This window comes from Tiliqua scincoides, chromosome 3, assembly GCF_035046505.1.
Source record: "Tiliqua scincoides isolate rTilSci1 chromosome 3, rTilSci1.hap2, whole genome shotgun sequence".
Taxonomy (NCBI): domain Eukaryota; kingdom Metazoa; phylum Chordata; class Lepidosauria; order Squamata; family Scincidae; genus Tiliqua; species Tiliqua scincoides.
In genome coordinates this window covers 139,751,109-139,762,344 of record NC_089823.1, presented here as the reverse complement: position 1 = coordinate 139,762,344, position 11,236 = coordinate 139,751,109, and the positions used below count along the sequence as shown (strand labels likewise).

At 39.4% G+C, this 11,236-nt stretch overlaps 1 protein-coding gene across 2 annotated transcripts in view; it reads right to left on the bottom strand.

Moving 5' to 3' along the window:
• Nucleotides 1–242: 242 nt before the first annotated feature.
• The window catches only part of CSGALNACT2 (chondroitin sulfate N-acetylgalactosaminyltransferase 2), a 47,900-nt gene continuing 36,906 nt past the window's right edge, over nt 243–11,236 (bottom strand). For both annotated transcript variants that reach the window (XM_066620398.1, XM_066620397.1), the window contains exons 3-8: nt 8,241–8,457; nt 7,561–7,662; nt 6,620–6,798; nt 5,728–5,822; nt 3,859–3,940; nt 243–1,776 (exon numbers count right to left, since the gene is read on the bottom strand). In XM_066620398.1, coding sequence (XP_066476495.1) covers nt 1,484–1,776; nt 3,859–3,940; nt 5,728–5,822; nt 6,620–6,798; nt 7,561–7,662; nt 8,241–8,457 — 968 coding nt within the window. In that variant the 3' untranslated portion in view covers nt 243–1,483. The remainder of the gene's footprint in view (nt 1,777–3,858; nt 3,941–5,727; nt 5,823–6,619; nt 6,799–7,560; nt 7,663–8,240; nt 8,458–11,236) is intronic.

Sequence of the window (11,236 nt, the reverse complement as noted above, 5' to 3'; positions counted from 1 at the left end):
CTGGTAGAATTGCAGCCTAGGATTGTTAAAAATTTTGCTGCTTGATGACGTCATTTCCAGTCATGACATCACTTCCGGAGGGACTTAGATTCTCATTCTAAAAAGTGGGTCCCGGTGCTAAATGTGTGAGAACCACTGCTCTAGACACATTCAATTATAGAGATCTTTTAGGATCATGTGGCATGTTGTTTTATGTCCTCAAAATGAGAAACAGTCAAATACTAAAACACAAGATTCAAATATTAAAACACAAGAGTATTCAATTTAATTAAGAGAACACATCAGCAAGCCAACTTGCATTACATTCTCCTCACGGGACAAGTTAAATTGCTCTCCACAATGTTATAGAAAGGCAAACTACATGTTAAAAAAGGGATCCATGGCCAGAACTATTTTCAAACAGTACAGAGTCATTCAGTTTCAAAAGCTGTATCTTTTCATTGCCCATGAATATAAGAAAGACAATGCTGCTAGTGTCTCCTCTGCAAGCTCCATCTGAAATGGACAGGGACAACAGAAAAACCAAGCGCTGAATTTCTGTGAGCATCGTTCAGTTCAACAGGATTTGAGCAGGAGGCATTATTGTGCCAACTGCTGGGAGTAAAATAAAGATAGCCCAATGCTAGCATAGTTAGCAAGTGATGGCCCTCTAATCTTTAAATGCAATCTCTCCAATTTCTTCTCTCTTCACCCAGGCAACATAATAGCCTTTAGTATTCATTTCAAGAACAAAAGACAGCAGAAGTGACATAATGAGGCAGTGAAGTGAACTGCTTGTGTTCTAGACAGTGTCTCTCTGTACATCCGGAAACATGCAACAAATTATTTGGCCAATAGCTAGGATAAGCAAATAGCATACAAGCTTAATACATTTACGATCCAACAATGAACAGCATCATAATATTATTGTAAACTGTCCAATGGCCTTTCAAAAAAACTATATATACTTTTGCAAATTGATTTATGCACCTGATGTTTAACAAGGCAAATTCTGTGTTTCTAGCTGCAAAGCAAACCATGTTTTTTATTACATTTTCCAGAGGCTTTTGTTTCAGTGTTTTATTCTTCTCATGGAGTGCAAACCTAAAGAGTCCTTCCTACAAACTACAGTGAAATAAGCAGTATGAATATTCCATAGGCAGTGGAGAAGACAATCATTCACTTACAATCTTTACCCTCTCATGATGCAAATCTGAGAAGCGACAAATGTTAAAACATGAAGAGTTCATATATGTTGCTATTGTTCTTTTCCCCTCTGTGTGCAGTTGGACTCATAAAAGTGAACAGAAATACTTCCTTTTACTCAAGTGCCTAGTCTGGTGTGATATGCAGGTAACAGCTGGCTAGAGAAAAAAGATCTTTTTTTATCTCATGTTCCGCAAGGGACAGGCACTGTAATTTTTTTTAGCTGAGTTAATTAAGGCTTTAGAACAATGCTGGTTCACAGCAACTGCAGAGTCTTAGGATTGCACCAAGGGTCATTTTAACCTATTGCTTCACTGTTAGTCCTGAATGCCTGCTTGCGCAGATGGGCCTCAATCTCTTCCCTGAATACCAGCATCCCAAGGTGAGAGTGAGATGCTTCATTCATGGCTTTAGACTGGATACACATGCGATATTGCTCTGGAGTCAGTTCATCAGCACAATGCTTCTGATGCCACAGATGAAAAAGGCCTGGCACTGGAGTCCTGATCACAATTAGATCACCATGCAAGTATTTTCGATAAAGATGGACGTCTTCTCCACCCCAGCCTTTGACCTCCAAATCAAAACCACCTACAAGATATCAAAGAATATACTTCTGAAGCAAACAAAATTAGATCACAAATCATGGAGGGAAGACGAGACTTTCTTTTTCCTAGATCATAGGTCTTTAGCATAACCTAAATTGGGTTGCCCCACAGGCACCTCAGCTATTTGTTATTGTTTAAGAAAGGTTAAGTAAGGGCAGTAGAAAAGCTGAACAAGTGAAAGAGAAAAGAAGAACAATGGAAATCATAAGGTAAAAATTCAGGCCTCAAGTAGCAGGGAAAAGATGGTCTTACACTGGAAGAGGTATACTGTCTCAGATTCAATAATCAACACAAAGACATCAAAATGTTGCTTTTGTAACTACTTTAATTGAGACACTGGCAACCTGTTCAGTGTGAAGGGTCACACTGTACATTTTACCTAAAATTATTCTACACAGCAATGTTTTTTACTTAACTGCTGTCCTCATCCATGAATTACTTTAAAAGCCTAGGTTGTTGTGAAAATTCTAGCAAGCATCCACTATATCTTCAAGCATAACCACTGCAAGACATAAAGGATGAGATCCCTCTTTGAAAATGAAGGATAAGATTCCAAGGAATCTAAAATACTCATAATCTCTGCAAAAACTTATTGGGCACAGTTTTTATCCTCTCATTACCCAGAATTAATGCATCTCTAAGTTGTTTGCATACACATGCCAGTTAGCAGCAGATACCAAAGCAAAGCAGAGCAATTCTGATGGCATGTGCACTGAAACAACATTTTCTAAACTTTGTTTAATACTCTTTAGTTTCATTCCCAGGGACTAATTTCTGTTTCAAGAAAAAGAAAATTAATCTGCATTGCATCATTTCTTGGCAGTGTTCATATGTATAAATCTGAGGTTTCTTGCAAAATACAAAGCAAGCATGCCAAATCTTGCTCACTTGCCACTTACATGTATTTTACAGGAAATCACTGCAATTTTTATACATGTGTACCCATTCATTTATTCAAGAAATTTCTGCCACTCAAAGCAAGAAATAAAACAAACAAAAGATTAAGATATGCAATTTAGGAGCAGAAGGCAAGTTAAACAGGGCAATGAGAAAAGGACTTTAGCTTACAAAAGGACATCAAACCTAACAAACCTACTTCAGACCTAACAAAATTCAAAAAAAGATAAAATTCAACCAGAAATCCAAAAAATAGTTACATGTTACTTGAGAGAAGAATGGCACCAAACAAGTAATTTACAGATGCAACACAAACAACTGCTGTAACTATATGAATAAAGGGTGGGAAGAAATTGCACACTGACAAATGCAGACAGTCAAGTGATAGACATTCTTCTCTCCACTTCACTTGTCTTAGAAATTATTTTCTTTGTCCTTCAATTTCTTCACTTGTTCGTTAATTTGCTTTATTTGCCTCTTCTGATTATGACTATGTGATTGTGAGCAGTTGCTTCACTTCTTTAAGAGAACTACAGTAATCCTATAAGTAGGACAAACTATGGATCTAAAGATCTTCCAAAGACCAGAAATGAAGAAACCAAAAGAGGAGGGTCACATGAATTTTCGCTTTGGATGCACACAGGCAGTAATAATGATTAGTTAATTTTATTTACCTTAAGAATATGAAGCAAAGAACATTACTGAAAATTGTATTTTATTAAAATTCAAGCACTGTAAAATATTGTATTAATGTCACTAAGCATAAGGCTCTTACTCTGATATAAAAACTGAGTTAAACCACAAGGTGGTGCCAAAATTCATTAACAAACCTCTGTGAGTTTCAATAATTCATGGTAGCTTTCAAAATGTATAATAGTGACGTGATAAAAGTCTGCTGTGTGAATTAACTCATACATTTTTGTTTATATAGTTTAAAAAGTGGAATTTAAATTACAGACCCTGGGGGAGAGTGGAGTGGGACTTCAAACTGAACGGCAGAATATTTTAAATAAAATAGCTTCTTGAAAGAAATAACTTTCATTTGAATTAGTGCAAGAGTCACTTTATTTGTGCATTTGAGTAGAAAACTCAATGGGAAGCAATATTTCCAGAAAGGTCACTAAATATACTCTTAACTCAAGCAACCATTCAAGTTTATGCATCTTACCAACAGTCAAGAAATCTGTCCGATATTGACAAGTCATTCCAAAGCCAAAATCCCGCCAAAAACCAGAATCTTTTTTGTGCACCTACAATTATAAAATATATACATACATTTTACACCTTTCAAGGATTGCACAGAAAGAAGCATCAAAACAGAACTTGAAAGTAATTATATCTTTAGGCCAGTAGTTCCCAAACGTCTCCTAGAAAGTTTGAGAAACAGTAAGTCTTTGCAAGGACAGGGAAAAGGCAGCAATGCGATCCCCAGGATTGTGAAACTGGAAGTGGTTTCAGATAGTTATTTTTAACTTTTCTAAGGCTTGGAGAGTGCTCCAGGTGGAGGCAAGTGGAAAGCCCCCCTGTACCTGGCAGCAGCACAATCCTGGGGATCACATCACTACCTCCCCCTCTACCCGCCCCTTAAGGGGCCAGCAACAAATGCTTCCCAGACTGGTGGATCACAATCCACCAGTTTGGGACCCATTGCTTAGGCAATTCTCCACTCATGCTTCACTCTCACCATCTCTTAGATCAGCCATTTTCAACCTCTGTGCCATGGCACACTGGTGTGCTGTGAGTGGTCTGCAGGTGTGCCCTGGGTGCTTGGGGGAGGGTCTTTTATTAGTAATCCATTGGGGGATGTGAGCACCCCACCAACAGCATGGTGTGCTTTGTCAATTGTCAAAAACTGGTGGTATGCCTTGACAATTTTAGTACCTTGTCAGTGTGCCATGAGACGAAAAAGACTGAAAATCACTGACTTAGATTTTAAATTGACATTTTCCAGAGCAAGTTCTTTTTCTTAAACGTTGTGGTGTGAACTGTCACTCAGATTTGGGACTTAGGATCCCCCAAAGAAGGTGGGACTAGACTCGACAACCAATGTTGTGATAATGCCAAAAGTGATAACCATAGAAGTTCCCCACTCCTGTAACATGACCTAACACCATGGTGTGCCCCCAGAACCTGTTTTCATTTCATGTTTGTTGTCCTGTCCAATTTCAGTCCATAAGCGCAAGGTCAAACACATCATCACTCAGAGCCGAATTCTGAGCTCCCTCCGCCAGCAATGAGTGTCACAAATGTGCTATAAAGCATGTTCATGGCCCTCAGCACCAGCCCAGTGCCAGCTGGTGCTGGGCTAGCACTGGTAGATCACTGGTGCTCTGCCACTCGCACAGACTGCCAGACAACAGAGAAGTAGGTGGGGTTGCAGGGGGAGGAGACGGGACCAGCTCTGTTCCTCTGTTTATCCAGAGCCTCTGTGTCGGGCCAGCGCCCAACATGAAGGCTCTTGATTCTGCACCAGCCCAAAGGCTGCTGCAGAATCGAGGAGCCTCAATGTGAGGCTGCTTGCCTTACCCGCAGGTGGCTGCCTGGTTATGCTCAGAATGCCATGGCAGCCATTTTCGGTGCTGCGGCAGCCCCGCACTCTGGGCAGAATAGGATTGGGCTGCCCTACAGTTCATAGCCAATATGTTCTACATTACACTGCAATAAGAAAAATTACCTTCTTGCAACACTTCTCATTCAATTAAAATACAAATATACACTCACAATATCCCACGATTCACTGCGATGGATATGGTAGCACTGTTCACCTTTGGCCAATGTTTGCTGCTAAAAAACTAAAAACCCAATTCTGCAGATTGCAGAGCTTACAAACATTCATGGGCAACATCCATCAATACTGTTCCATCCTTTCTGCTGAAACATTTGAGGGAAATTCTGCAACTTATTAGATGTGGAAGGACATAACTATTTAGGATTAGATGTGCTTCATCTTGAAGGCAACAGAGTGATGCTGCACTAAACCAACTATGTTCATGTGGAAAGCAAGTCTGTCAAGTTTCTTCAGACTCTAGTCACTTACCAACTGCTGCTCCACAGGGGGTGGTATATCTTGATTAGCATAGACAATGGCAGGATTATAAAGGCTGAATACCACAGGATAGAAAACTTTCTTGCCTACAAAGACAGGAGACATTTGTTACTCATTGTGGGACTTGGAGCAGAAAAAAGCAGCTGCAGTTCTCCTTTTTTTATTAATTCATTTAACAAGCAAAGCATAAAAGGCAGGTTTGCCTCTTAAAGAATCCATTATATTCAGCGTTAAATAATATAGGGGAAACCACCATTCAGTGCCAAAATACACTGCTGTGTGTAAGACAGGATTAGACAACTAGAGAAGTGCAAAACACCAATATTCAAAATTTGTCCTGGCAGAAGATGCTACTTATTAGGATAAACACCAGGGCGAGAGAAAAATGGATGTAACCTCCATAAGTTCTACATTTATATATGTAAAACAACCCCTGTGTTGCATATTCATGATTTTAGGCAAGCTGCACTGGGCAACCACATTAGTGGGGACAAGGAAGGGTAAAAATGCATTAAACAAATTTCCCCTGCAATATGCACAGGTTTCTTACACTACTACACTGAAAGCCCAGTGAGTTCAAAAATTCCAGGTAAAAGTTCTCACCAAACCACTGTCTCATCCCCACCATTACTGTAGCCAACCAAACACCTGAGTGAAGTTTACAAGCAGATGAAAGAGCAATAATATTGCCCTTGTTTGCCCCATCGACTGGAGGTCTCGGAGCATTCAGCCACCATATGAGATTGGCCAAGCTTCCATGGGTAGAGCAGGTGAAGCAGCTTTGGGAAGGCAGAGCCACAGAAGTTGTGAGGGACATGGCTTGCAAGGGTAGGCGGGGCTTGTAACACTCCTACTGCCTTCAGAACCTTCAACAGGAACACACCTGGCTCAGCATTCAAGCGACAGCTATTTAAGAACTCAGCTGTGAAATAAATATCAACATCACAGAAGAACATCAAGACTTCGCCTTTTTCCCAGGCTCTAGCACCCACATCTAGTCCTCGACCACGATTGAATTCTTCATTCAAGGAAACTAGAGTGTAATTATGGAAATTAGCCTCTCTGCAAATGAAAATAAAAAACAAATTGAAAAGAGGTGGAGGGGTTTAAATGGTTCAATTCATGACATATCAGCTTAAGCTTGGAGAAATATATCGTATGGATATAGTCAGATTCATAGCAGAAATATTCTGGATTAAGATAGAGTGAAATATAATTCCTGCCTACGAAGTTACAATTCTAAACACATTTTCCTGCAAGATTTCAGCAAACAGAAAATACGGAGATGGTACAGAGGTAGCCATTTAATGGAATAATCACATACTGCTATCTCGCTAAAACCATGATGGAAATTGTATCAGCCACTAATTAACCTAACAACTTCAAGGACTGCCCTTTTACCCATTTATTATTTTATTAATTTAATGCATTTATAGCTTGCCTTTCACACTTGCTATGGGCATCCATGCTGCTTATATATAGGTGGAGTTACATTGACTCTTCTTCTAATTGTTAACTTTAATAGCTACCTTGACTTCTCTTGAAAGAGAAAAATGAGACTTCTTTAAGAAGCAAAATTCTAGCTCAGACTGTAGAGAGGTGAACATCTTACAACTTTTGTTTAAAATACGTTAACCTCTTTTGTGGTCATCACAAGCCCCCTCCCAGTCACCACATTCCTTCCGAATAATACAAAAAGAGTATCCTGGCACTGTACTAACTGCAACCTGAAACAAGAGGCAAGCAGCTAATTATTACTTCATAATACATTGTACATTTTGTTTTACTTACAGCATCCTACATGTCTGGACTTTTTCAACTCACCTAGCAACTGAGTCCAAGATGCTCTTGACTTCAGAAAGACCATCTTGTCCAAAATATACTACAGTGAGGTGAATCCGCTTGTCTTGATTAATGCACACTTCCCTTAAAAGCAAGAATGACAGTGTCCATTATTTCAAAAAGCCTAAGGAGAGGCCTCAACCAAGTATTTTGTGTTTTAGAATAGTAAAGATCACTCAATAGATTTGTACTGTCTATAAATAATTTACCTTTTACACTCTATAAATTAATCTGACTAAAGCAAATCCGTAAGTTATGATGCTGCTTTCTTCAATTAAAAGACATGTAGCTCAGTTGTCTAGTACAACTTAGCAACAAATAACTCCTCCAGCCAATTTTTCCCTTTTGCCTTCTTTCCTTTACCACCTCTTATTAGAAATAGGGTAATTGGTTCATGCAGTACACTGAACCAAGAAATTACATTTCAGGTATCCTATCTTCAGTTCTGCCACTCTGGCTGGTATACAAAACCAAAAGCATTTTACAAAAACTTTTAACCAAGAAGATGCTTCGCCACACATGATTTTGGAAATTCCCATTCCCCCAAGTATCAGTGTTGTATAGGTTCTAACCACTCCACTGGAAGGTAAAACTCTACTTGTCTTATCATCCAGAAAAAAGCTACACTGCACAGTACAGGGCCAAATTCCTGAGGCACTTACCTGAAGTTTTGCATGAACTGCGCAAATACCTCTGTCCTTCCAGCAAGGGGAACAATAATGTTTATAATTGACCTGGAGATGTCAACAGTTTCACTCTTCACTTTCATTAGGGGCCCAAATGGTCGAAACAATGTAACATGCCTGTACTCCATATCATCTGCCTTCTTGTAGAACAACTCATATTGTGTCCCTTTGTCTCTTTCAGTGCGGTAATAACCTTAAGAATAATTCACAGGAGGAACCGATTCAGTCACAAATTCTAAATCCAGAGATAAAGTCTGCTGCTTCAGAAATTACTACACTGTGTAGAATTCTGCTAGATTCAGTTGGGCTCAGTCAGGTACATTACTAGAACAAGCACAAAACCCCAAAACCACCAGCTATAAAAATAGGACCACAATCAACAGCAGAGCACAAGCCTCACATATATAAGGTTCGGTTCAATTATGCCAGTTTCAGTCCCTGGCATTTCTGCTTGAAGCATCTGTGTCCAATTTCCCAATAAGGTACCAAAACAAGGAAATACCTTAATCTGAAATGCTGGGCAAGCTGCTGTAGCAAGTCAGAACATGTAGAGCGGTGATCCGACTCTACAGAGCAGTTCTTTAACTACTTGTGCAACAAGATCAAATGGACATTTCTCCAGCTGTCTCTTAAATATCAGTCAGGCTGCTTGCTGCAGATTCCACTTTTGAGCATGGCTCTGTCTGTACATAAAGATTCTAGAGCACATGTCATTCTCTGTTGCAGAATTTTATTGACAGATTATACTGCTTAGTGGGTCAAATCCTACACCAACAGCAGATGACTGGGCTTGACTGTACTTAGCTATGATGCTAGACTTTTTTCTAAGATTATCATTTTGAAATCTGTTTAGTTTCTTACAACAAGTCCATACTATTATTATTAAAATTCCAGTTTGCCTTTTACTAAATCAGATTCTTAACGAAGATTGCAATACAATACAGATAATTCTATTATAGTAATGATAATCTATAATCATTCTCTTTTATAAAGCTCTTTGGCTCTTTAACCAATTCCAATTCATCTTGGGGGGGAAGCAACCTCTTTATGTTTATTAAACTTTGTTGCAGATAACTCATCCAAATTATTGGGTAAGGAGGGTGACAGAACACAGCAGCATTTATTCTTTAGGTGGTTCTCACATCCTTAATGCAGTTTAGACACACTGCACTAAAGGATGATACATTGGGCAGTCGCTGGCAACGCACTCGTACTGCCCCCCAAGCAACATCTATTCAGACATTTAAAAAATCAAAACTGCAAACAATTTCTTACAGTCAGCCTCAGAAACCATAGCTGCAAGAGGCAAATTATTCTCTCCCCCTATGTTTCTTTGATGGGTGCAGTGATAAATCAACTGTGGCACAGATCTCTAACTGAATAAATACTATTGTCCTTGTAGAGATTTTTAATCATGCTGTTCACACTGAGCTTTTTGAATTAAATCTTTGCCTATCTGGAAGAATAAAAAGCGTAATTTTCAGAGAAGTGCTTCCAGTATACAATTCTTCATGAGTAACCCAACTCCTATACATGCTCTTAGTATACAGACAACGAACAACTAAAATTATCTGCCTTTAGCTATTGCAAAGGGCTAGGCAATCTAAATACCCAGATTTCTCATCAAATCTTTCTCCACAAGCACACAGGATTCTCATACATAGTCTCTGGAGTATTGCCCATCAATCCTGCTTGGATTTCTGCAAATCTAGTCAAGTTCAATCTGTTCAAAGTTTTGTTTGGATATTCAGCCAATTAGGTGACTAGGTGACAATACTCCTGGCAAAAAGACTAAGGGCCAGACCTATCCAGTTTTCCAGCGCCAATCAGCCACGATGCAGCTCCAAGTTAAGGAAATAAATATTTCCTTACCTTGTGGAGGTCTCCATGACTACCCTCCACAAAAGTAAGCCCACTGAATTAAGTAAGACTTAGTAAGATAGGATTACAGCCTAACTAGAAACAGAAACCTCAACTGATTGGTTAGTAGCCTTGCTGCCTCAGTCTGTATTAATCTAACAACGGTAATAATCTAATCTAACAACATTTTTGTAATTGTTCTATGCCCCACCATTTGGTTCCCATACCCTCAAGGGTTAAGAATATGGATACCCCGATTAAGAATCCCCAGCAGAGACATGCCCAGTTGCAGCATTTACACAGACTCCTACTCAGAGATATCACAATTTTAGATGCAGTCAGAAAACATACTGCTGGTTCAGACAATACATCCTGAGCTATCCACAGTTTAAGGTGGGACAATGAAGGCCCCCGCCCCAGATACATCATTCATGTTCTTATCTCAAGGTTAGTCTAAATCACCCCTTCACACATTTGTGAGGCAATAAGTAGGGACTAAATTCTTTCCCCCACACCACCACCATCAGAACACCAAGAGCAAGATGTGCATGATCTTGCCTCTCTTCCCCCAGCCATCTGAACTGGCCCCATGTGCAAGTTGGACCACAAGAAGTATGATTCGTTCATGCTTACTTATGTAAGCAACTATAATATTTGTACAAAACTTATTATACGATAAACTTGACAGACCCTATTAAAAAATGGTGGTCATGATTCCAGAGATAGACAAGCAGCAAAATGGCTTGCTGAAAAAAAAATAGTTTAGTATCTGCTTTTGACAAGTAATTTACAACAAACAGATGAGAGATTTTCAGCAGGTAGTTAACAGAAGGCATGTTAATGTGGAGCAGGGGACTTATGATACAGAAGCAACTAGGTCATATGGTCCAGTACACTGCTGTATTTAGACACAATAAAGGCATGGTAGCCTTTGGTAAGATGGCACTGGTAAGATGAAAGCATTCAGGTGTATCAGTGCCACCAAGTAAAATGGCAAGAAGGTGAAGCAGGTCTTTCTCTCCAGCATTTCCAACTTTGCAGGCCTCAATATATATGGACCTCTGCTGATCGGTTAGCAGCCTTGCCACCTTAATCTGTACTAATCTGGTGAT